The 27581-nt window shown below is 43.7% G+C and overlaps 1 protein-coding gene across 1 annotated transcript in view; it reads right to left on the reverse strand.

The window, feature by feature from the left end:
* Window positions 1-286: 286 nt before the first annotated feature.
* Window positions 287-27581, reverse strand: part of TFAP2E (transcription factor AP-2 epsilon) — a 65296-nt gene continuing 38001 nt past the window's right edge. The window contains exons 4-7 of the mRNA XM_035118584.3: window positions 11874-12102; window positions 10550-10668; window positions 4002-4143; window positions 287-1824 (exon numbers count right to left, since the gene is read on the reverse strand). Of these exons, the coding sequence (XP_034974475.1) occupies window positions 1536-1824; window positions 4002-4143; window positions 10550-10668; window positions 11874-12102 (779 nt within the window). The 3' untranslated portion in view covers window positions 287-1535. The remainder of the gene's footprint in view (window positions 1825-4001; window positions 4144-10549; window positions 10669-11873; window positions 12103-27581) is intronic.

Below are 27581 nucleotides of genomic sequence, written 5' to 3' on the forward strand. Positions count from 1 at the left end.
ATTGGGCTATCCCTCTTTTCCTCCCTTTCCTGTGGGCTCCAATGGAACTGTTCAGCAGAAGGATGAGGTGGATGGATAACTCGGGTATCACCATAGAGATTTGGGCCCAGAGAATATATATATATAATCTTTTACAATGATGATGAAATCAATACAGTAAACATTTTCCCCAAATATGTCAACTCATCCCAGTGTGCTTGCTTTTGGGCTTTTCATTTTTGTTCTCATAGATCCAACTCTGACTATTCCATTGTCAACAGTACAAACACAGGGATGGAGGGGCTTGTTTCCAAATAAAAAGAGGTTTTATTAAGATAATGACTGACATTTTTTTGTTTGTTGTGGTGGTGGCATTGTACATCTATTGCAGCTTTTTAAGAGAAACAACAGCAAGTACAAAAGAAAAAGAAAAAACCAAACCGGGCTAAATGTCTCTAATCATTAGCGTCACAGGCTATTGTCCATGCTACCAGGTTCTGTATCCAAAACTTCATTCCAGAAAATTCCAAAGACTGACTTAGTTTTCAAAAAGTTTTTTTTAAAATAAGTCCCAACTTAATTGGATATAAATAACGTGCACTGGACATTTTAAAACTTTGATTTAATTACACATAAATAAATATATACAGATTTCAAAACAGTTCGGTTTGGCCTCCTTCAAGTTCTTTCTTGTGCTTTAATCGTTTATTAATTTATTATAAGTATCATTTATTCATTATTTAATATTACTAAAAAATTTGAAAACTCGAGTGGAGGCTGGTGGTGTAATCTTGCTCATCCTGGGTCCAGGTCAGCTGAATGACAACTCGACAGAACAGAGCGTTTGCAGGGGACTCTGTTCCTTTTACGGGGGAAACTGCTGAAATGAGTATATTGGTGCGTCTGGTCTAAATCAGACAAACCCCACTGTGATTTCCAATTGGTCGAAATGTGCAAATGAAGTCGCAGAGCTGCTCAGTGGCAGTGGAACAGGTGAGGTTCCTTCTTCCTTGACCCATAAGTCTGCATCAGAGGTGAACATCAGCAGTCACCTCGCTTGCTCTTTCTGCCTCATCTCTCTGGGCCTGTCCCACGAGGCAAATTAAAAACATCCCCCTGCCCTTCTTGATCCCACTAAGACCTCTTCATTTTACATTGCTCACTTCTCTCTTGGAACAGCTCAACATTTCATGATTATGGCCTTTTCAAAGTCAATGTTTGTTTGTTTTTTAAGAAAAAGTAATTGCACATGTAACCTGGCTTTTGGTATCCACTACTGAATACCAAAAGTGTCAACAGCAACCACCCACTGCTCTTGATTTACTTCCATCTCTGTGAGGCCCATGTGGATGTTCCTCCTCCAGTCACTTTTTGTTGAATTGGTTTCAGAGATGCATCTGTCACAGTTCAGAAAACATGGAAGAGAAAAGGAGGGGGGGGGTATCTTCGCTGTTGCTGCCTTTCTTTTCCCAACATTGATAAGACCCAAGCCTCTTATCTCATGAACTGGGAAAGGGGAAGAACCCTCTTACTGGGCAGGCTGGGGAACTGTGGCGTCATTTCCGATGTTTCACTTCCTTTTCTGATGTTTTGGAGTCGCCGACCGGGTGGCCGTTGCCTGTGCTGTTCATGAACATTTTATCGAGCCCTTTGAGCGACTCTACCAAGTAGTTTTGGAACGCTGTAAGTGCCGCGCAGATTGCCGGCCCCCCAAAACCATGAGTTATTAAACTGAAGTGGGTCAAGCAACTCTGAACTCCAGGTTCCAGAATGAGGGATGGGCGGCTGTTTCCAAGTGGAGAGCGATCTTGGGCCATCAAATCAGCAAACTCTTTGCAGATTTGCCTAGAATGAGAGAAGGGGAGACATAGCCTTAAACAAAACAAGACAAAAAATGACACAAGCAGACGTAGCTTGGCAGCTCCGTTGCCATGGGCTGGGGATTGCTTCCCCTCTGTAGCAGGAGGAGGCGCCATGCCCCAGGCTCACACGGCAGCATCACATCTACACATTGCAACATGTTTACATTTTAGCTCAATTGTGCCTTAAGAACAGAGGTGAGTAGAAGGCTCTACAGATAGAAACTGCAGGAGCAGAAATTGCTCGGGTCCTGCTTACCGGTTTCCCACAGCTATCTGGTCGGCCACTGTGAAAACAGGAAACTGGACCAGATGGGCCATTGGCCTGACCCAGCAATATTCTTCCTATGTTTTTAGGGATTGTAGCAAATTAACAAGTGTTTCTGATTCCCAGTGGTTCATTGATAGCAATTCCAAAAAGCCCCACTGAAATGAGGCTGCTGAAATCAATAAACCTTAGGGCAGGGGTGGGGTACCAAAGGCTGAATGTGGCCCTCCAGACCTCTCTGTTTGGCCCCTCAAAACACTCTCCTGGCCCTGCTTCACAGCCAATAACTTTTGCCTAGCTGGAATTTGCCCAGCTCTGATAACTCCTCTGCCTTCAGTTGGCGGATGTTGGGGTACCAGTGAAAAACAAATTAGATCCCACAAGGCTAAAGTCTGCCCCCCCTGCCTTTGAGAACCAACAGCTTGGACTCTTCACAGAGTATTTTTGTGTGTGTGTACTGGCCACATGACCTGGAAGCTGTACGCCAGCTCCCTCGGCCAATAACACGAGATGAGCGCCGCAACCCCAGAGTTGGTCACGACTGGACCTAATGGTCAGGGGTCCCTTTACCTTTTACTTGTAACCAATATAATTCATAGCTGGTAATCTGACCTCTCCAATAGGAGATTCTGCAAATTTATAATTTGCAGCCTACAATTCATTTGGTGATTTTATGAAACAACAATTTTCTGATTGGTTTTGAGAGTTTGGTGGGCAGAGAAATTGCCTGGCAACTGTCTTGTGGTGGGCTCTGTCTTACAGAATTTGGACCACCAAGCAAAACACTGAAATATAGGCATGCCCAGAAAATTGTTCAGCACATTTGGGGATCTTTCCACCTGGGAAGCTGTATACAATGAAGGCCAGATAAAGAGTTATGGTATGTTTGGTATGTCTGTGTGTGAGAACTACAAAGCTTCTTCCCCAGGAGACTCCACCAGATTCTGTCTCAAATGCTTTTTAACGCATTGTAAAATTTTCTTTGGACCAGGCTTGAGCAGTGATCCAACATTTTATTTTATACTTTTACTGGATGTTGGCTTTAGCTGATTGCTAACTTGGTACATCAGGATAATACAAGTTACATCAACTACTGCAGGGCAGGGGAACCTTTGGAGTTGTAGGACTCCAGTCCCATCAGCCCCAGCCAGCGTAAGCAATGGTGAGGGATGATGGGAGTTGCGGTAGAGCAACATCTGGAGAGTCAAAGGTTCCCCAGCCCTCAGCTACTAACTAGTTAACAGTACAAACCTATATATAAATGTCTATTCAGAAGTATGTCCCACTAAGTTCAATAGGGCCTACTCTCAGATAACTGTTTGTAGCTGCAGCCTAAACAGTTCACAACCATCATAACAGAACTGCAAACAAAAATAGACACCAGGGAATTGTAAATAATTTTTAAATAAATAAACATAAGAGCTGCAAAAGATTCCAGGGAGAATTTGGAAGCCAATACTGCTACATTTGAATAATTTCCTGACATTTTCAGTTAGGGATGCTGTTTCAAGTATTAAATGTTCAAAGCTAATGTTTAAAATTATTACCTTAAAATCTCTCTGCATGGCTTTAGATTAACATTATCCTTCACAGAGTTGAATTCCACATTTAAAAATTCTATTTCCATAAGAACGTCACATTTGAATTCTGACATTGTGCCAGGGAAATGTTTGTTTAAGCCAGACTTCACCAACCTTCCAAGTGTCCTAAACTAGAGTTCCCAACAGCCCCAGCTGTAGTCCAAAATTAATTTTCACAATTGTGCTGGTGCAAGTTGTCATGCAAAACATCTGGTGGATGCCAGGTTGGCAAAAGTTGGTTTAAGTGTACTTTTTTGGAGACTCTCCCTTTTAAGGCAAAAGGGGGAAGGGTAATTGTATGGACTCTATACTCACTTGGTCGCTAATAGCATGTTCTTCCGGGCATGAAGCTCACCAGGGTCGGAGTGCTGGCGGCAGAGGTACTCTGCTGCAGCCTTAGCTGGAAACTCTGTTTCGCACACATAACCGAAATCTCGGGCGAGGTGAACAGCCTCACCTGCAAAAGGAATATATTCGTGAGCATGTATGGTCTTGTCTGCTACTGAGCATAATCAACTCTGCATGGGGTGGAGCTCATAGGGATGTCAATTTCAGTTTCTCTCAGTTTCTGATTTTTCTAAGCCAAACTCCCAACTTATCACTATCTCATGGTTGATAAAGTCAAAGTTGCTTGACAGTATCTATATTTGTATATTTTACTTGTGATTAGGAGAGTTTTGTATAAAGCAGAGTAACCTTTGGAGAGGCAGGCTCTTAAAGCATGGGTGAAATATGTTAATTTCAGTTTCTCTCGGTTTCTTGTTTTTCCACTCTGAAGCTCAGTTCTCCAAATTTTCACATCACTTGGTTGTTGTTTTAAAGAAAGTCCTCTTGAAAATACACCAGCAGTTTAGTGCGTTTTTATCCTAATATACACGCCTGGATACAGTTTTGCCCATTGTACACATTTTTCGAAAAGCAATTCTTCCCTACATAAATTCATTTTTTATGTTATGTTCACTAAAACATGCATTTTTATGCACACTTAACAAGAAGATGCATTTTTGCACACATTACTTGGATGGAAAACTGCATTGCAAAATCTGGAGAAGCGTGAACTTCGAAGGATGCCTGTGTTTCAGTTCACATCTTGTTTTGGAAAGTGCAGATTAGGTAAGTTTGCCTTAAAATGTGAACCGAATTTAATTTCTGCCCATCCCTATGTGTGGGTCTCTGGTCTTTTCAACAGCATGAATAAGCAGGGCTATCAACCAAGTATAAATCTCCTGCCCTTTGATTGATCTGACTGAACAAAGCAATTGATGTATTACGAAAAGCCTCAATATAGGTGCCAAAATTTAGTAAATAAGGTCACCATTTAGAAAACAAAAACTGCTGCTTATTGTTAGTTATTTTTTAATGTTTTTATGTTTTAAAACAATGTTTTAATGTTTAAAAGCAGATATACTAATAGTATATATATATTGCTGGTTCTTGTGTTGTCAAAACAGCAGTATACTGTATACACACACACAAAGTATAGGTCAAAGTGGTGGCTTTGACCTATAAAGCCTTAAACGGCTCAGGACTGCCTCTCCCCATATGAACCGGCCCAAATCCTGTGCTCGTCATCTGAGGCCCTTTGTGTGCCTCATCAATGAAAAGTCTGGAAGGTGGCAACACAAAAATGGTCCTTTTCTGCAGTGGCTTCCTGTTTTGGGAATGCTCTCCTCAGGAAACTTGCCTGATGCCTTCATTACATATCTTTAAGTTGCCAGGCAAAAACATTTCTCTTTAACCAGGTCTTTGGCTGATTAACATTCTATGTCCTTTTAAATGTGTTTGTGGGAAGGGGGTTATTGGTTTGGTGTGGTTTTTTTCTTGTTCATGTTATGTTTTTGTGTTTCTCATTTTGTATTTTTATGTTGTGAACCGCCCTGTGATCTTCAGATGAAGGGCAGTATACAAATTTAATTAATTAATAATGGCGCGCACACACATGGGAAGCATCAGCACAGGGAGAGAATCATAGAATTGTAGAGTTGGAAGGGACTCAGAGGGTCATCTAGTCCAACCCCCTGCAATGCAGGGATGTCAACTAGATCATACGTAACAGATGGCCATCCAACTTCTGCTTAACAACCTCTGAGGAAGGAGAATCCACCACCTCTCGTGGGAGCCCGGGGTAATTGTTTTCCTTGTTATTATATTATGTACGTTGTGGTGTTATGCTATAGAAACACCCTATGATCCTTAGATGAAGGGCAGTTAATAATAAATAAATAAATGAACGAACGAACGAACTCCAAGGTTTGCAGAAGTACAGAAAATCTACAGGGGCATGACTGTAAGAGGGCCCACTGACAACTGAGTATGCTCACTAAGCATAGGGGAAACCAGGGGGTGTAGAAAAGAAAGGAGTGTCTGGAACCCTGACCACAGCCCCATGCCCACTGCCCCACTGCAGAGGAGCACTTAGGTCCCAGAACTGATACAGATGGTTCCCTATTGTGTCGCTTGGGCACTTCTCTCTGTACAGTGGAGTACATTTTATTTTTTTGAACATTTATAACCCACTTCTAATCCATAAGAATATCAGAGCAGGGTACAAGGCATAAAACTGAATGATGAAACAATGCAAAATTCCTAAAGTATAGGACAGAACTGCCAGGCGTCCTCTTTTGGTTCAAATGTGCACACAGCCATGAGGACTAGAAACTTGAGAAAGTTTTTAAGCAACTTAAAAAAGCTGGTTCTGCTTGGGTATCCAAGAGCAGATTCTGCTTAGAACAGCTAAAGAGCAGCCTGACTTCCCACCACAAGCAGGGTGAAAGCAATGCTCTGGCAACTAGGTTAATGCACTTGGGATGGGTGGCCTAATCCAGCAATCAGCAGGGGAGCGGAGATGAATTAACTCACTCTGTCTAACCAGGGTTTCAGAAGCCGAGCATGATCAATTGCCATCAGCTCTGATTACTTCCGCAGGGATGCCTGAAGATGGATCAATTTCACCGATGAGAGGGCATTTCCATGGAATGATGGAATACCCCAGCCTGAGCGCCATGCCCTAAGGAAGTCTCAGTGCTCATCACAGACAACACAAACAGGGCCATCTCTTTCTCTTACTCCTCTTGCCTTCCATGTGAAAAGCCATCAGATGTGGACCCTCCTACCCAACCCCAGCAAAAAGAAAAACACATTACTCTATGGTTGATCTGGGGTTGCTACACAGCTGGAAAAGGGGGTGGAGTAGATGCCAACCCAAACAGAGGAAATGCATAACCCAAAGAGAGGATTTGCAGAACCTTTGCATATTATTATTATTATTTATTGAATTTGTTAGTTGCTTTGTCTTGCCCAGGGCAACCCAAAGCAACTTATAACCAACCAAACAGACAAAATCTCCACATTAAAACCAAGAGAAAAATGATATAGATTACAAACATACATGCAGGGCTTTTTTAAAGCCAGAACTCAGTTCCAGCACCTCTCAGGTGGGCACCATTGTCATGATAAGAGAACAAGGGAGGTGTTCACAGTGAGTTCCAGCACCTCTTTTTCTAGAAAAATAGCACTGCATATTTATGCACATGCTAATTTGCATGTATAGCTGCAAACAGAGAAATAATGGCTATACTTTAAACAGAGGTTTATCTGTTCCCCAACCCTATCCTGCTGTCTCACAGGTCATCGCCAGGATGTTTTATAGGGGGTTTACAAATTTATTCCTCTTTTAATATAGAAATTCCTAAATTCTGCCTAAGGACCCCCCTAATTCTTAATATGTCGAAAGCTCTTCGTTATTGTTGAGTGGCCCAGCTTTGCTCCCAAACAGCTTTGCTATTATTGTATCTGTAATAATGGTTGGGGAACAGCTTCTTTTTTGGCTGAGGATGAGATTCCTATATGAGGGTGACCTTTGGGGTCTGGTGTGCATGCCAGCAGTAGGAGAGGCCAAAGCCAAGTGGGTGGAATCAGACAAACATACACCTGCTACTCTTATTTAAATCTCACCTCCTCTTCACTTGCCCCCACTTCTTTCTCTCCCTCTTTGGCCTTATCCTCCCCTGTCACAAGTAAGCTTAAAGAAAGGACCCATTTGTGTGAAGGTGGCCTTTTTAGAATGTCAAATTGCCACATAGGGACTGCAATGGAGAGGGTGGCAGCATGTGAGAGGTTTGTGCCTTTCTTCCCCAGCTGCCCCCTTTGAAAACCTATCCTCTGTACATGTCAGACAGGCCTAGGAGAAATGTCTTATATGCATGAATGGGACCTTTTCCTGCTAAGGATGGATGTTGGGTGGGATAGGGGGCAAGGAGGGGAGACCATGGACCAGACCCAAAAGCTCTGTAAGATACAACTGGCCTGTGAGTCCCACGGTCACCCATACATTAGTATTATTTAGAACAGCAATATATCAAAGGAGAAATTGAGATATAGTTAGATTTCTTAAATTTTTATTCTGCTTGTTTTCTCTCATTTAAAACGGGGGGGGGAGGGGTATCCTTGGCTTTCACAGCGAAAATAGGATTTATTTTTAGAGTGTGTCGTGGTGAGAATGAGGCACCCTTAGTGGAACCCACCTCAACTGGAAGGAGAGGAGCCAAAACCAGAAATTCACAAAAAAAAAAATCAAAGGACAGACTCTGCACTTTGTAAGTCGCTTTGGGTAAGTTTTCGTGGGGAGGAAAGTGAGTAACAAATGTGAAGAAGAAGAACAGCCAGGACCCAGGGGCTGTCAAGGCTTGGTTGAAACGTAAACCATTTCTATATGTACGGCTACCCTTGTTCCTTGGTCAAACATGCCATCATCTGTAATTTACTCCGACCCCCTGAACTGCAGCCAGTGACAGCTCCCAGCTGTCTGGGCTGAGTCAAAAATGTGTCTTTCCCTGTCCTCCTTTTCTTCTGATGGTAATCAACCATTCAAAGGAGCCAGGCCCAACTGCCTGGGGAACAACCACTGCCTCACAGACCTGTTCGTTTCATTTGCTGCCAACAAAAGAGATGGGCTATTCCTCCTTGGCAGCTGCCTTTTGGGCCACAATGGATTTCAGAGCAAAGCAAATGCGCCATCCAAAAACTCCTGTCACCGTGTGCGTGTGTGTGTGTGTGTGTGTGTGTGTGTGTGGAGGTTGCTGGGATGACAACCTCTTTCGTTTACCATGAAGGCCAGAGAATAACCCTATCCTGCCTCCTCAGTCCCCTTCAGGTGCCTGATAGTTAATCTTTTGTCCATATTAATCACAAATGGGCTTGGCCTCAGGGCCCATTTCTGTGCAGGGTGATGATGTCAAAGGCTTCTCCCCCACCCTACCTCTACTTATATCTGGTAAGGTGTGTGAAGCAGGGGAGGACACGTATTTGCATTAACACTGACATAAGCTAATGTATAGGTGCAGATTTAGGGGGAAATGTCTTTAACTCAAATAGGAATCCAATACATCTCACTGTAATGAGAAAGACTGTGACCAGGTGATCTCTGTGCCTGTTCAGTTTGCTGTTGAGGCACATCATACACCTAACACACATTTAAAGCACATGGCTTTCCCCAAGGAATCCTGGGAACTGCTGTTTGTTAAGCTTGCTTAGAATTGTAGCTCTGTGAGGTGTAAATTACAGTTCCCAGAATTCATTGGGTGAAGTCATCTGCCTTAAAGGTCCTTTACATGTACGGTGTTGATGTGGCCTTTGTCTTTAAACAGGACTTCGGCCTGACAAGTAGAGAACCGTCCTCTGGTGTCTCTTCTTCTAGAGAACTGCCCTCTGTAAAGAAAAGATGTGTGGCATCCTCCTTGCAGCCAGGATTCTGCCCATGTTTGGAGAGACAGTGGATGTACAGAGTAGCATTTGCCAATAGCATTTGCCAAGCCTTACAGATGTTTTGAACTACAGCTCCCATCAGTCCCAAATCCTAGAATAGACAGCTCTAGGCCTCAACATTATTCCAATGATGTCGCTGGGGTCACACCAGGGCCCAAAAGCCTTCAAAGCTGCTGCAGCCTCCCTGGGATACATCAGGTCCTCCCCCACTGCCTAGCGGCCCATCCCCATCCCAGGAAATCTTCCTAGGGAAAATGATGCTGGGGAGAAGCTGATCTTCACTGGGAGAGAGATGCAGTCAGCTCACAGGCCTCTGGATCTTGGTACCACCCCCTAACTTGGGTGGAGGAGATGTGCAGGAGCCAAGAGGCCTCAAATAAGGTCCTGGGTCTTTTATGACCTTTTCAGGCCCATTTCAGAATCGAGCTACTGTATTTCAGGTGGACTTTGAAACTCGCTTCCAGGCTCAATTCAGACTTCTGACAGGATATCCGAGGGACCACAAGAACAGCTACCAATTGCATATTCATCTTCCAAGGCCTTGCTCGTAAGAGCACAGCTGCACAGACATGTGTGACATGGCTTTTTGAGCTGTGGCACCCAGAATATGGAATTCCCTCTCTAGAGAGACTCACTTGACTCCCTTTTTGCTGGCCTTTGGGCCAGCAAATTTAAATTTTTATTTTGCCAGGTCTTTGACCTCAACTGAGTTTCTCTCCTGCTGTTTGAGGCTTTATCCTCTGTATTTGTTACTTTTGTGCTTTCATTTTTAGAGTTGTCTCCAATGCTATTCTTACTCAGGACAGACCCATTGAGTAGAACTTAGGTAGCTACAGCCAATAATATTTACTGCTGGTTTTTTATTAGATTTTAAATCTTGTTATAAGCCACCTTGGGGGAGTTTTAACGGCTAAGGCACAACATGTGTTTTAAAGAAGCATATAAATGCAGCACCCTGCAAATCCCATAGACAGGGTATCGAAGGCAAATAATATGAAGCCCTCTACGGTAGTTTCTAACAGGAGAGGATATTTTGAGCACTAAACACTCCATGCATCCTCCAAAAAATCCACCGTGCTCCCCAACTGAAGGAACCTTACCTTCCACCAATGATGTTAGCAAGGTAACATTAGCTGCTTTACGCCTCCCAGCAGGTAGATTTAATCCTATCTTCTCCAACCTTTCCCTTAAACACCTTCCACCATTTTTAGATTTTGCCCTAGAAGAGGAAAGCAGAGAGATAAGACAACTTGAGTGGATGGGAAATAAAAATAGTGGTGTGGGCATATGGGGAGAAACCATTTATTATTATTAATTAATGTTCGACAACCACAATTCAGAAGTCTATTTTGAGAGCCAAAGACACTTAAAGGCCACACCATACATTTAAAGCACATGGCCTCTCCCAAAGAATTCTGGGAACTGTAGTTTTTAAGGGTGCTGGGAACTGTAGTTCTGTGAGAAATAAAATGGCAGCTCCCATGATTCTTTGGGGGAAGCCATGGCTTTAAACATGCCTTAAATGTACAGCGTGGATGTAAGTTCTGCAGCTGTTCTCACATGCCGAAACCACCACTCACCCTATCCCTACCTCCCCCGGCTTGTTGCCCTCCAGATGTTTTGGGTTGCAACTCTTGCCCTGAGAGGGGAGGGGAGAATAAGCAATTCCTTGAATTGCCACCATCCACCTCCCACAGTGGTCCTTCCCTCCTCCAACTGCCACCACAGGGGAGCCTGAAGACCCTCTTGCCCTGAGGGGAGTGAGAAGAAGCAAGCCGTAGTAGCCTTTTAAAGCCAACATTTCCATTGTAACTTTAAAAAAGAAATAAAAGTAATGCTGATCCTTGTACTAATAATTATGTAAACCACTGTTATAAGTCTTGTGGAGATGCTGTGGAGGGGATGTTCAGATCCTGAGGACTGGGAAGAGATCAGGCCGTTGGAGCTTAGATGACACCTAGCAGGATTGGAGCCCCAATAAATGTCTGAGCCAGAGGAGGGGGGCCATGATCAAGGGAGTCAGGAGCTGGATCCTGTGAAGAGTCCAAGCCCCACTTGGGACTGACAGTGAGATGGGTTGTTGTTTTCCTTCTTATTTTGTTAAAATATTTCTCCCCAGGCTTTCCTCACATAGTTCAAGGGGCAGAGACTTACGAAAAGTATTCAAATGCCATCAGAGAGCTGGTTTTCCCACTAACAGCATTGGGAAGCTTATGGGATATAGATCTTTCTTAAACTGCCCATAAAAAGGTGATCTGAAAAAAATCCATACTGGTAGGTTGCGACATACTGATATTACAGGCAGCAAGATATGGGTGGGGTCTGCTATGGCAATCAACAATAAACAAAAATGAATGGAGTTACAGAATGAGTGAACTCGTTCCAGATCCATAATGAACTGGATCAGTTTTCTTGGTTTCTCACCTCCGGAGGACTCCGCCAAGAAGAGAAGCGTTGAGGCATTCAGGGGGCGAGAGCCGCCTCTGGACCTCACCAACCGTCACTTTGTACTTTGAGGTGGAGCTGAGGAGAGACAGGCGGCCAGGCACAGAGCAGAAGACTTCATTGGGGTTTGTCACCCCTCCAATCAGGGTGTCTTTGTTCATAGAAAGGGCGGAGATGGTGGTGCCATTGGCTTTCGAAGGGATGGGCACTAGAAGGAAGGAAGAAAAGCACACTCATGAGAGAGTGAAGAGGCGTGAAACCACAAAACAATATTGTATCTCAAGAGTAGGGATGAAAGTATCTGTGAATTTCTGTTTTCTGCAGTTTCCCAATCTTCAAATCGTTTCTCCAAATTTATGAAGCATTTTTATTTAAAAAAGAAAAGAAAAATCCATTTTGATTAATGTACAGTGGTGCCTCACTTAACGAATGCCCTCTTAACTAAATTTCTGCTTAACGAAAGGTTTTTTCTAGCGGAGGTTGCCTTGCTAGACGAATCCGTTTTACGAAAAATTCATCTAGCGAATCGCAGTTTCCCATAGGAATGCATTGAAATTCAATTAATGTGTTCCTATGGGGGGGAATTGAAATTTTTTTTCAATGCATTCCTATGGGATTCACTAGACGAAATTTTCGTTATAAGAAAAGACCCGTGGAACGAATTAAATTCGTCTAGCGAGGCACCACTGTACACATTTTTGAAAACAGTTTCCCCCCCAAATGGATTCTATATGTTATTTTTCAATAAATAAATAAAAAAGAAAAAAAATATTACTTATGCCCCGCCCACTCTGGGTAGCTTCCAACAAAATATTAAAATACAATAAAACATCAGACATTAAAAACTTCCCTAAACAGGGCTGCCTTCAGATGTCTTCTAAAAGTCAGATAGTTGTTTATTTCCTTGACATCTGATGGGAGGGTGTTCCACATGGAGGGCTTTTATTCACTTTCTGCCTAACCAGGCAGAGGGCCTTCTCGGTAGTGGCACCCGCCCTGTGGAACACCCTCCCATCAGATGTCAAGGAAATAAACAACTATCTCATGTATATATATATATATGTGACCAGTTCCAGAGGAGCAGCCATCAGGGCCAGTATTAACACCCGGGCATCAAGTCTTCCATTTTAATTATCCACAATGCACTGGAGCCACACTAAGCTGAGGGCATTGTGGGAAGGGGAAATGGTGGGCAACTCACAGCTGCTCATCACATATCACAATGCTGTTGTTTGCTGCTGCTAGCAGCAGTTAAGCCCACCCAGGGGAATTGTGGGAAGGACATTTTGCCAGGTTGGGAGGGATGCTAAAACCCGGAGTCAACCCTGGTTTGTGCTGAAGCAAAAACAAGAAGTCACAAAGACTAACAAATTTATTGCGAAGGAAACTTTTGTGAGCTAGAGTCTACTTGGTCAGATGCATCATGAAGCCTTGTTTTTGGTTAGCAGATGGGCATAAAGAATTCTAAACCATGGGACCAAAACATCATGAAATGCAAAGGTATATCTGCCAACTGAGAATGAGACTTCATGCATCTGACACAGTGGGCTCTAGTCCAAAGAAAAGGTTCTGCCAGAAAAATGGTTAGTCTTTAAGATGCCACAAGAAATCTGGCTCTTACAGATGTGGTGACGCTGAAAAATAATCAAGGAGTGTTGGGGGAAGGTGTTTACGATTATCAAAACAAGACATAACATTGACTGAACTTCTAATTAAGCCTACCGAGAGGTGATGGTGGGGGAAGGGGGACTTAAGAGAGGTTTTATAGGGAAACGTGAGGAGAAACTGTTGGTGGATAAATAGCCTCTAGCGTAGCATCATTTCTAATAGCGAACTCAGGTGGTGCATTCCAGCCAATGGGACTGGAGACAACACTTGGCTATTCACAAACATGAGGGAGGTATATCCAAAAGTTTACTCAAGTACTTGTTTATTAATTTAAAACACACACACACACACAACCACCATCCAAACACAGACACACAAACAGCCTGATGATGACTGAGCTTGATCAGTAACCACATAATGCTGCACATTCATTAGAAACAGAAAACGGGTAGAATGACGAGCTTGCACTGAATGGCTGAACGCAGTAGAGGTTGATCCATTAGGATGAATGGGGCACTGCCCCACCGTCACTCTGTCCTTAGCCAACCCCCCTATGCCTGCCTTCTTTCTTACGATCCCTTAGCAGGTGGACCTGCCTGTCTTTGGCTTCGCCTCCTCTCCTGTTGGGTCTTCTTCCCTCCCAGTTCCACTGGGCACCAGTCACCAATGTTTGGATGTGACAAGGGACTGCAACATTTTATTGTGGTATGACACACTAATATGCAAAATCACAATGCCTAAACAATTGCGGATGGGCAGAATCAGAATTGCTACTATACAATTCAAAACACAGCAACCACGTCCGTATCACAATCAAACAGGCACTGAAAGTCATGAGTTTTTGCCATCGGTTAGTTAAAGACTTTGAGATTTTTCTGCAGGCTTTCCTGGAGAGAGAAGTCTATTCACTAACAGTATTTGTTGATACTGTTTTATGAGAACTGTATTTTATGCATTTTGTTGTACTGTATTTTCTTTTAATTTTGTACCTGGCTATGGCATTGTTAAATGCTTACGGTAGCAGTCTATAAATGTAAATTAATACTAGAATAGAACCAAGTTGAATTACATGATACAAACAAAAGTATTCCCAAGTATTCTAACAGCAGCAGGAGCAGGTGGGTTTCATCACTTTCCTGTGCATTCAAAGAGCACGTGAAGGGGGTTATTATGATGTTTTGTGCAGCACCCATTTGGCCAGTATGTGGAGGGCTTCAACATGCTTATATCAGTACTCTTCTTTTTATCTTATTTTATTATTACGCTTACACCCCCACTTCCCTCCAAAACACATAATTTTTAGTACTAACAACAATTACATAGCTCTTTTCATTTTAGCTTTACCATCTTATCTCACATTCATCCTAACAAGAACCTTATAAGGTAGGTTGGTTTAATTCCCAATTTACAAATGGGGAAAGGGAGAATGAAATGAAAATCCAGCCCTCCCAGGTGGGCCAAACACTGGATCGCTTTTCTTCAACCACCGTTTTAACTTTCTCACACTTCTGTCTTTGACCCTTGTGGTTTTCACTTTTGAGAAACTCCTAAAATCACAAGACTTGCAATTAAATCGAAAGATTTGGCAGCTGAATGTTGCATGTGTAGTGACACCAGCTCATTTCTTTCTCCCCTTTTGTGTTTTGTTTTGGGTTTTTTAAGCCTTTTCAGGCACTACCCAGAAAAGTTAGTTAAAGCCAGAATGGAAAATTGATGCCAGGATCTGTTTGGAAATCAGGCCTAATTTCAGTGCAGGTTTCCAAAAGCATCCTTGCTAGCTGTAAACGTAGCTGCCAGTGGCACACCAACCGGGTCAGGCCTGACCTGGCAGCGGAGGAGGGCTGCTCTCTGCCTGGGTTCAGATGTGACCCAGGGTGGCAGAGCTGCACCAGGGACAGAGCCTGCTGTGGGGGTGCCTGTTTGCACCCTCTCTGAAAGTTGCGGCCACAGCCATAGCCCTCACAGCACCCCAAACGCTATGCCTCTGGTAGCTGCTCCTGATCATCGAAGTCTTGGCATTCATTCCAGTTTGTTAAGCTCCAGAACATTGCCAAGCTTAATGGGCAGATCAACCACAATCACCACATTTAATAAGGGAAATGCAAATGCTCAAATTGGAAAGAGTAGCCTCAAAACTCAACTGGAAAAGGCAAAGCAGCGGGAACCCATTAAGGGGGCCATGACAATCGGTACATTGTGAACCAGCAGCTCCCCAACTTGTTAGCAGAACTATAAAAAGCCAGCACATGTTACATAAAAACGGGCAAATGCTTTCAGGGCAAAGAGATGAATGCAAGTCAGCTGAGGGGCAGGCAGAAGTGATGTAACTGGTGATGTCGTCCCACTTCATTCATTTTTTTGTGCATTGTTGAGCCGACCCCATTTTGCAGCTTCTTCACTCTTGGTATTTTGATGCTGTTTCTTAAGATTTCATGATTGTTTTCAAAAACTTTGCTATGTGGCATGGATTCCAGCCACATAACCAATAACAGGTTTTGGTTCATGTAATTTTTCCACAGACCTGTAATAGATGTGTATGTGGAAAGGAGATTGTGGTACTTGTGTAAAGTGAAGCTAATGTTAGCAGGGTTTGTTATTGCAAAAAAGTTTATCAATATATTTTTTAAATACAGTCCAGGCCATTGTAATCCCGCCAACAGTCACAGAATTGTGCTCAATGTGCACTCACTTCGATGAGGGCACAACATAGCTAATTATGTGGTACTTCGTACTAAATTTTTTAAAATGCAAACTTTGTTCAGATCCCTAAGTACGGAGCTCTTACTCAGCTTGAGATCTCACCAAAGGGTAGAGCTGGCAGAGTGGTTCAAAAGCAGCTGGTGGCCACAGGTCACACTTCCAGATTCAAGGACTATGAGGCATACTTTTCTACTTCATCTGGCCAATGGGTGCAGAAGAGGGGGAAGGGGCCCATAGCTATGCCCAAAGAATTGGTGCAGTGTAGCGAGCATGAAACTTGGAAAATGCAATATGCCAAAGGGTTATGAACCTCTAGAAGCCCATTGGGAAATTACATTTCCCAGGTCTACTTTCCAAAGGAGAGAGCAAATGAAGTCCCCTTCCTTCTTTCCTCTCTCACACTTACTTTCTATGGAGTAGCAGAAGGTAACTGGGTGGGAAGGGAGGGAGGTTTGGGGGGCTGGCTGCTTACCGGCTGGAAAGGCAGTATGAATCACACCAAATCAGGGGTGTAGCAAGGGGGTGTAGGGGGTGGGTTGCCCCGGGTTCCACCCTGGAGGGGGGTGACACTCGCCCACTCCCCGCGAGCAAGCCGCCGCCTGGTAAAAAGCCTTGCTCGGCGGCTGGCTGCTCACTTACTTTCTCGGTTGGCACGCGCTTTGCTTCTCCCTGCTCGGGCGGAGACAAGGGGTGGGCCAGAGAGGGGCGGCAGCGGCAGCTACTGACGCCCCTCCCTGGCCCGCCTCTCACCTCCGCCCGAGCTGGAAGAAGAAAAGCGCATGCCGAGCAGGTGAGCGAGCAAGCTGCGGAGTGAGGCTTTTTACCAGGCGGCAGGGCAACGGCGCCTCCCAAGCCGCCCGGTAACAAACCTCGCTCCGCGGATTGCTTGCGGATTGCCAGCAGCGGCACATGGGGAAATACTGCACTTGCGAGCGGAGGATCCCGGTCCCATCCCTGTGCGGCGCTGGGGCGGTTTGCCGCTGCCATTGCATAGCGTGCATGTGGGGTGCCGCTGTGTATGACACATGCATGCTGCATGGCAACGTCCCGCCCCCAGGTGCACACCCCTGGTGCCGCTCCAGGTGCCAGAGCGACTTCCTCTGCCCCTGAACCAGATTGCATGGATCAGAGGAGCAATGGGGTTTGAATTGATTCAGATTAGCTCTGGTTAAGCACCCAAACTGTTTTCTGATGCTAATGATAACTTAATCCAAGATAATCTGATTCGAGCCACCAAATTGTTATAACAGGTACGGTATGTGAGCCCATCCAGAAATCACATCCACAGATACCGGTAGTTGAGCTGGAAAGGTCAGGCATCGCTATGAAGAAGAGTCCAGGGTTGCTGTTATGACTCATTCACTACTACTAATGTAATCAATCTTAATAAAAAAGAAATGGAAAATGGCATTGTGCAGGCGGGGTCCTCCCTGAATTCTTAATTCATAAATCACTATTCATTAGGTGCTCATGAATTCACAATTGACTACTTTGGTAGCTGCAAATGGGCAATTCTGGTTAGTCACGAACTCATCAGTTGCTAGTTGCTATCTATGAACATCTGAGTTGTGTAAGTTGTTTTTGTCATGGGTGATTGGATGCCTGCACATCACGTGTTGCCAGAGAGCATTGGGAACTTCTTTTGTTTCTGCCTTAAGTTGTCTAAGCAAATTAAACGAAGTCCAGGGTCAGGAATCACCCTCCTTTTCTATATCAAAAGAAAGAAGATGCTAAGTTGGATGGGCCCTCTTTCATAATGACATAGAAATGAGATGCAAAAAATGAATGGGCATATAGGGTCTCAAAGAACTGAAACGGAAAATATTCCTAATGCAAAGAAGCAAGCTGGTGCAAAAGATTCCTGCATTGCAGGAGGTTGGACTTGGTGAGCCTTGTGGTTCCTTCCAACTCTATGCTGGGGACTGAACCTGAGACCATCTGCATGCAAATCACTGGTGCACTACCACTGAGCTGTCATCCTTCCCTGACTTTTTACTGGAAAAGGGAAGAGACTAAAATCTTACTAATGCTCAGTAGATTAGGTTGCCATTCTAAGGTTGGACTGAACTGAAACAGCTTTTTAAATGGTTGCATATGCCTCTGGGATAGCAACTGTTAGCAATGGATAAACTTGAATGTCCACAATTAATTAATATCCCACCCTTCGTTAAAAATCACAGAACGCAAAACAAAATATACAACAAGACTGACAACATGCAATATACTGAAATACATTTAAAACAAAAGAGACCATAATAGCAAAACCATTGAGAGATGACTTCTTTATATTGAACTATTGAAACTTCAAGGGGACCATGGCGGTCTCTTTCATTAAGTAACATCAAAAGTAAGTTTTAGACTCTGCTTAGTCAGAGAGCATTTGGGAACAATATCTGATAACCAATCATCCCTGTGTCCTGTTTGGCTCTGCAGTGCTGTTTATTCCTGTACAGTACTTCTTATGACGATTTTGCCTTGTCATGATTTTAATTATATCATTTTGTGCTTCTGTTAAGCCACTTTGTAGATGGTAACAAATGGAATGGTAGAGTATGTATGTATGTATGTATGTATGTATGTATGTATGTATGTATGTATAAATAAATAAATAAATAAATAAATAATAAATATTTATTATAATATACTATTATCATATAAATAGATAATGGAGGGACTACTGAATACAGGAGTAATTTGCCTAAGGCCACCTAGTAAACTTATGACAGACATAATATTTCCTTATTTGTTACTCATTCTCTTAGCCCTTATGAAACAAAATAAAAAAATTGCTTCCAGTAGCACCTTAGAGACCAACTAAGTTTGTCATTGGTATGAGCTTTCGTGTGCATGCACACTTCTTCAATCTTAGCCCTTACGTTAGCCCAAAGATGACTGCTACCACAGGTACGTGGGATCAGGGACGTCTTACCCATAGAGGCTAGTGGCGCAGGGCGCCAGGTTCTGGAGGGCGCCAGAGAAGAGGCGCCTCCCGGCACCAGCTCGCTGCCCTTGCCTGCCTCCACCATGCCGCGCCGAAGCAGCGCTGCACCTGGAGCCTCCGCCTGCCGTGGCCAACACGGCATGAAGCGGCCAGCTGAGCCGGGAGCCGCCGCGTCCAGCCTCCACCTCTTCCCCGCCAAAGGAGCTGCCCTCCAGCCGCTGCCCACCTCCTCCAGTCCTGCAAAGCTGGGCGCATTGCCAGCAGTGCCGTCCTCCCTAAAAAAGGTCTGCAACTTTGGGAAACGGCGGGGGGCGCCGGAGGGATCTTTGCACCACAGCATTGGATATGCTGAAGATGGGCCTGCGTGGGGTGGCCATCTTTTTCTGCTTGCAGAGTCCCCCCAAAAGACACAGCAAGTTAACATGTTCAGTCACTTCCCGGAAGCAGTTTTGAAAGGGTAGCATTTGGGGAACCATCACAGAACAACTAATAAAGCCGAATGATGCATGGATGGTCCACTTTAAATCCACCACTAATGGCACTTTTATCGCGTCAATGACATGTTGCAGAACACACCCACCAAAAAACCACCAGTTTGGAGGACCCCAAGGTCCCAGGCAGTTGTGGTGGGAGCCAAAGGGAGTTGCTGTTTTTTTTTACTATTTTAAATGCAGGAAAGAGAGGCTTGAGAAAGGCAGTCTAGAGCAGGGGGAGATAACCTAAGGCCCGTGGGCCAGATGCGGCCCAATCGCCTTCTAAATCCAGCCCACGGATGGGCTGGGAATCAACGTGTTTTCACATGAGTAGAACGTGTGCTTTTATTTAAAATGCATCTCTGGGTTATTTGTGGGGCATAGGAATTTGTCCCACCCCCCAAATATAGTCCAGCCCCCCCACATGGTCTGAGGGACGGTGGACTGGCCCACGGCTGGAAAAGGTTGCTGACCCCTGGTCTAGAGTGTTCGGAGGTTGTGGGACTTCAGAATCTGCACTGATTCAGTCCTGACACTAGGAAGCACTGCCTGCATTGGCTTGCATTTTCCTATACTTAGTGTTATTAAAAATGAACTTTACTAATCTAATCTAATCTAATCTAATCTAAACAAGTTTCATGCCCTTACCCAGCTTACTTAACATGCATATGATACAGGTCATCCCTGTGTCCTAGCCTTTTCCTGCATGAGCTAAAGCAGTCCAGAGCATCAAACACATTTCACTCAGTGGACTTCTGAAGCTGTTTATTCCTGAATCAGACCACTGGTCCATCTGGTATAGACCAAGGTCTGAAGGAGGGGTCTTTTGCAGTACAGCTAGCTGGAAAGGTGGGCAATTAACATGGAGCCTCTGACATGCAAAGCTATGCTTCCTTCTCTGTCACTGGGGCCCCAGGCTGCAATGGCCATAGTGGTGGCTTCATTTGAAGGATACAATAGGGAGCTGATCTGCCTCTCTGGTTTTACAGTTGTCAGCTTTAAACTCCACCGCATCAGTTCTTTATATAATAAAGATAGGGAAACTTTGGCTTTCCAGATCCTTGACCCTAACCATTGGTGATGCTGCCTAGACTTGATGGGAGTCCAAAAACATCTGGAGGGGCATAGTCTTCCCACCACTGTTATTTATTTTATTTATTACCAGCAGCCTCATACTTGGCATTGCTTGGGAAGTCCAAGGAACCCCCAAATCGCTGCAGTTTCAAAACTGGTTTCAAAAGGTTCAGTCCACCAGCTTGATTCAAAATGGCATCCAATTGTATACAGACAGAGACAAAAAAAAACCTGCTCCTTGATGTCACAAACCAACATGCTATACTGTAGTTGTTTATGCTATCTTAAGAGGTGAACAGACAGCTTTCTGAAACAGAGTATATTTAACTTGATCCAATTGTACCCTAATCCTGTATTTATGGAATGGGCTTTTATGTCACATGAAAGCTCAAATACAACGCAGAAATTAACAGTTAGGCAAATGTCACAGAAAAAGAATAAACTGCTGTGTGAATGCAGTCTTGGTCTGTCTTCCTCTTTCCCAAATCCCAATCTTTCTCCAACTTAATTTTTAAGACCAATTGAAAATAATGATTAAATAATGGTGGCGAGTGGGATTGCTAATGGTGCAATACTTCTGATGTCAGGACCTACCCTATTTGTGGGGCCTTGACTCTCCAGCCATAGGAGAGTCAATAAGATGGGACTGCAGGGTCTTTCCATCAGCTCTGCTAAAAGACCAGCAATTTTTGGCTCCATCTCTCCTTGAAATATTTCCATTCCTGCTGACCATGATAAGAAAATGCATAACTAAGAAATAGTGTCTGGGGTTTTCTTTTTTCCTCCTCCCTCCCTATTACTTTTCCTTTTGTATTGTGACTTTTATATTGTAAGCCTGAGGGCAGGGACTGTCTTCCCATTGCTATTTGCAAGCTGCTCTGGGGGATACAAATTTGTTTGTTTATTCAGCAATTTTTTTAAGCTACTTGGTTGTAAAAACAACAACACCTCTAAGCAGAGATACAAGAAATATTAACAATAAACAACAACAGTAGTTTAGCTCAACAGTTTTCTGTATTGAAAATTCCATCAGTTAACCCCAATTCTCTGCAAAATTACTGGTTTTGGACTGAATTTTCTTTCAAAAAAACAAAAACAAAAGAACCTAACCAACTAAACAAGCATACATACATACATACATACATACATACATACATACATACATACATGTATGTATGTACAAGAGCCTTACACTCTTCAGTTTCAATTGTAGAAAACTTCAGTTTCTTGGAATGTCAGTACAATCCCCATAAACCCCTTTTTAAAAGTAAATATATATTATTTCTTTTCTGTCTGCCTTCCTTACCAGTACATAACTGACAGAATTTTGCCACTATGACATCATTCCTTCACTTGCATGACTGTTCTTGGTGCTAGACATCTTTGTTCACATCCAATTTGCAAATAAGCCCTTGTTTCTTTTAACAAAGACGTCCTAAGGGGACTAGTGACATGTCACATGCCAAAACGTCAGAGAGCCTCAGTGCCATTTTACAAAATGAGAAAGTGCTTTGGGAGAGGAGAATGTGGAACACAGAGATTCTGCATGGATGGCAGCAAGTCACCTTTCCTCTGCCCACACCACTTCTCCACTCCAAATCTCCCTCTGGAGCGGCTGTGGCTGTAGCTCAGTGGTAGAGCATCTGCTTTACCACCCAGAAGGTCCCAGGTTCAATCCCTGACGTCTCCAGAACCCCTGCCTGAAACCCAGAGAGCCACAGCCAGTAATTGTAGACAATACTAGGTGAACCAATAGCCTGACTCAATCTAAGGCACATTCCTATGTTCCTGTATAATAGTCCCTTGGTGGGCAACATGGAGTAGGCCAGTGGGTGAGTGTCTCTTTCACTAAGTCGGGGTGGCTGGAGCTTGGAACTGGGATAAGAACTGCTAACTCAGCTGATCAGACTGGGTACTAACATAGGCTCTGGAGGGTCTAACCCTGCCTGGCTGTCAGCCATACATTCTCCCCTCCTTCCCATCTAGCATCATGTGTCACCAGCCAGATACTTTTACCAGCTATGGCTGGTATGCCGATTACATTCTTGGGCAGTGACAGTCTGGCTGCAATGATTCATGCATCGGTAACCTCAAGGCTCCATAGTTTCAACATGCTCTCTGTGGGGCTAACTCTGGACCTGGTCCCGCTCCTCTGAGGGGGAGCTCAGTTTTAAGGGCCAGGCAGGGCCAGCACCAGCAGTGGTTCCAAGTTTGAGATGGTCATTGGCAAAATGGGGGCTATCTGGTGGGCCCCCTCCTTCCTTGGGTGGGTCCCGCTGGGTTTATCTGAGCAAAGAACCACAATGCTCCAGGCAATGTCAGGCAGTTGGGCCTAACTGTGGTTTTTTATTTCCCACAATGCTTCAGGTGGGCATTGTGTAGGGGCATTGTGGGAAATTAAAAATGCTGTTAGATCCAGCTGCTTGGCACCACTCAGAGCTCTTAAGTTGGAACAAAATATGTAAAAATTATGTAAAAATTCCTGGCCCTGCCAGGAAGTTGGCACTCTGGCAGCTGGCCAAAGCTGCCAGGGGCCGATTCTGGCCATAAGTGACAGGAAAGTTATAAGTATTACCTCTCTCACACACAGCCTGGTGCTGCTTCTCAGTTCAAAATTTCCTTCTCCCGAAAGAGTTTCTCATTTAAAACCAAAACCCACAGAGTGACTTTCTTTCATGCCATATTTATGTATAGTTAGCCCCTCAGTTGCTAATATTCTGCCCTTAAAGAAAACGCCCCCTGCACAAAGCCACTCCATAGACAACTGAGGCAAAAGGGCAGGTTGGGGGACTAGCCAGAACTATTACAGAAGTGTTGTAGGAAGGTGCCAAGGGTTTCCCCGCAGGCATATACTCCTCTCAATAACTCCAGTAGCTTCTTTTTTTCAATCCAAAGGTGCTTCAAAGTTCAAATTGTGATCCAGGTTAGAAGGTATTTATGGCAGCACCCGCAGAGGAGGTCAGAACCCTCAGCTATATTTCAAAGGTGTCCTCTGTCATTAGCTTTGTTCCCTGAGGGGATTTCTCAGGTATTCTGTCTTATCTTGAATGTGCAACCTGAGCAAGGCCTTTGTGTCAAAGAGATCTCTCAGGTACCACAAGCCTTTGAAATGGAAGGGGCTGCTTAGATTCTTCCAGAATCTTTAAAATCACCCCAGATTCTGCTCTGTCATTCAGGTGCACGGAGGAGGGAAAACAAAATATAAGACAAATGTCACCAGGTGAAGGAGGAAGTGTGTGACGCAGCTTGCTTCATGACACGTTACAAAATTCCTCCATAACAATTGCTCCTGAGTAACGAATTAAGTTGTAGCACGCATTCAGGTAATGAAAAGCGGTGACTCCACAGGTGTGCAAATTGTGAGTGTACAAAATGCAGAGAAACTGCAGTTGGTGCAGCCTGGACTGTTTTCAAAATTCTGTTCCTAAATATCGTGGCTGGCCCAAGGCATTTTGCTGCCTGAGAAGGGCAAGATGAGACACCCCCATCCCCCACCTTCAGATTCCATGTATAGAGGATGACTGGACCAGCCATTGAATCTTATTTCAATACGGGTGACTGGGGATTTGCAAATCTGTCACTTTTGGTTCCTCTCAGCTTCTCATTTTTCCATCTTAAGTACAGTCCTCCACATTAATTTTCAGATTTATTCATTTTACTTCATGAACATTCACCAGCATTTTAGTGGGATTTTTGCCTAGTGTGTTATTTTCACTAATACATGCATATGCACCGTATCCTAGTATGTCCATTTTTGTATGCCTTGCCTGGCTAGAGAACTGTACTGCAAAATCTGAAGAAGTGTGAATTTCAAAGGATTGTCTGTGTTTCACTTCACATAATGTTTTGTAAAGTGCAAATTACAGAGGCTCCATCCATGTTGGTGAAAGGACAGTGTTTGCCACTACACTTGGTATTGTTTTATGTTAAACCACTTGTTGATTAAGGTAAAGGGACCCCTGACCATTAGGTCCAGTCGTGACCGACTCTGGGGTTGCGCGCTCATCTCGCATTATTGGCCGAGGGAGCCGGCGTACAGCTTCCAGGTCATGTGGCCAGCATGACAAAGCCGCTTCTGGCAAACCAGAGCAGCACATGGAAACGCCGTTTACCTTCCCGCTGTAGCGGTTCCTATTTATCTACTTGCATTTTGACGTGCTTTCGAACTGCTAGGTTGGCAGGAGCTGGGACCAAGCAACGGGAGCTCACCCCGTCACAGGGATTCAAACCGCCGACCTTCTGATCAGCAAGCCCTAGGCTCAGTGGTTTAACCACAGCGCCACCTGGGTCCCTACTTGGTATTGTTTTATGCTAAACCACTTGTTGATTAAGTGGTATATAAATATTGACAAATAAAAATAAAAAAATAAAAAATCCTGCTAGCTCAGGCAGTTCAGGTCAGGCCATGTGACAAACATAAAGCTCCATCCGACATTTCACTGCTGCTTCCTGCCCCACAACATCTGCCACCTGAGGCAGCTGCCTCATTCTGCCTACTAGCAGGACCAGCCCAGGAAATACTGTATATATTATAGGCAGGTAGATTTAGCATCCTCACCAGAACAAACATCCTCAGAGCAGCTTCCCAAATCAACAACAAGAGAGTTAAAACGATTAATAAATTAGGATTGCAATCCTATACACATTTGCCTGGTAGTCCCATTGAAATCAGTGGGACTTACTTTTAAGTAGACAGGTATAGGAGTTTGGTTCTTTTATTTGACACCAGGAATAATCACAGCTGGTCTGATCACAAGGTTATCAGATGAAGAAGACTTGGGTAAAAGATCAGGGGGAATTTTCCTTTGCAGAGGGGAGAACCTTGTCAAACAAGTTTTGCTACAATGTTTAGGGCTAACTGATTACTCTGTTTGGGGTTGAGGAGGAATTTCCCCTGAGGTCAAGCTGTCCATTTATTTACTGAACTACCGTATGTTTCCATCTTGTCTTTCTCCAATGACCTGAGCTCAAGATGGCCAGCAAGTGTGCTATGAAGCTGCTTTTTCCTGCCTCTGTAGCACATTTCCCCCGCTGGAGTGTTTAATCTATCTTCTTTTTACTATATAAAAATTCAGGTAAATACAATATATAAAAATCATTTCCTGCTGGATTCTCATGAAAGGGTTACCCTTTTAGCTGTTGCAGGATTCGCCTTTGCAGCACTTTAAAATTCTCAGTCATGAGATAAAAAAAATAAAAAAAATTCCTTCCAGTAGCACCTTAGAGACCAACTAAGTTTGTCATTGGTATGAGCTTTCGTGTGCATGCGCACTGCACACTTCTTCAGATAAAGTTAGACTATATTGCTATTGTGAATATTTCCTTCTGTTGCAATTATTACTACTTTTGTTCTTTGTTGTGACGTGTGGCTGAAACAAAAAAGATAAATTGACTGACTGACAATTTGGTTGTAATGTTTTTGTAACTCTTTGCTGACTGGGGCTGACAGGAGTTGTCATCCAAACTATCTGGAGGGCACCAGGTTGGGGAAGGTTGACATAGACCTTAGCTGCTGAAGTGATGCACTGGGATCTTTTGAAGGGCCCAGCTGCCACACAAGACCCCTCCTCCCTTCCCTTGTGCCAATTGTAATGCAAGGGAAAATACAGCTTTTTCTTCCAATTCCCCCTATTATACAGTGGTACCTTGGTTTACGAACTTAATCCATTCTGGAAGTCTGTTCTTAAACCAAAGCGTTCTTAAACCAAGGCGTGCTTTCCCTTGGCAGCGGGGGACTCAATTTACAAATGGAACACACTCATCAGGAAGCAGAACATGTTCTTATTCCAAGGCAAAGTTCACAAACCAAAACACCTACATCCGGGTGTGCAGCATTCTTAATCCAAGTTGTTCATAAACTAAGCTGTTCTTAAACCAAGGTACCACTGTACATTGATTTTTTCTAAAAGTTGCATTCATAAACAGAACCAAATGAAAACAAACCCAAATATATACCCAGAAGATGAGCATAAACTACCCAGACCATAACATTGTATGTATAAAGGAAACGTCAACCCCCCTCCCACAACTGCTAACCCCCACTAATCCCATTTCCCAAATGTGTAATATCGAACACAAGTTATAAGAGCTACTTTACAATTCTTTCCACATTATTCACCTCCCCTGCCTCTCTTTGTCGTTCCGTTTTGTGAGTATGTGTAGAAAGCATGCCTATAGACATTTTTCTTAATTAAGTAGTTATTTAAGTAAAATGTTTTTGCTGTTGCTTATTCGTTTATTTAATTATTAATCATTTAAACATTTATTTACTGTCTTACTTAATTATTCCCTTTACAAACATACATATCTTTTTGTTTCATTTTTAGATCAGGGCTAAATGTGTGTTTTCATTTTGTATAACATTTTTTTTTATAAAAACCTACAACCGCAAAGAAAAGGAATATCTATTTCCCATGATCCTCCCTCACTATACACTCCTGAGGTGACAGGAAAGTGCTACGCAGCCTCAAGGGTGGCTGCCCCATAGCTCTTTTGGAGCCAGTCAGGGCACTTCCAGCCAACCTGTGAACTGAGCATTCACCCCGACTATGGGGAGATGATATGACTGCATCAAAGCAATGTATGCACAGACCATACATTTAAAGCACATTTACAGTGTGCGGCTTCCCCCAAACAATCATGGAAACTGTAGTTGACTCCTCACAAAGCTACAGTTACCAGTCATCATAACAAATGGCACTTCACAAGATTCCTGTTACTTCCCTTCTTGCTAGAAGTATGATCTTGAGGGAAAGTGGGCTTGCTACGCAAGACCTCCCAATCAACTATAACAGCAGCATCCGAATTTGCCAGTATGTGGTAGAATGAATCCCACTCAAAAACAGACTGGAAGCCCCCTTAGCCACTCAATTTTCGTTGTTTCAACCCTGA

This window comes from Zootoca vivipara, chromosome 6 (assembly GCF_965207765.1).
Source record: "Zootoca vivipara chromosome 6, rZooViv2.hap1.1, whole genome shotgun sequence".
NCBI lineage: Eukaryota > Metazoa > Chordata > Lepidosauria > Squamata > Lacertidae > Zootoca > Zootoca vivipara.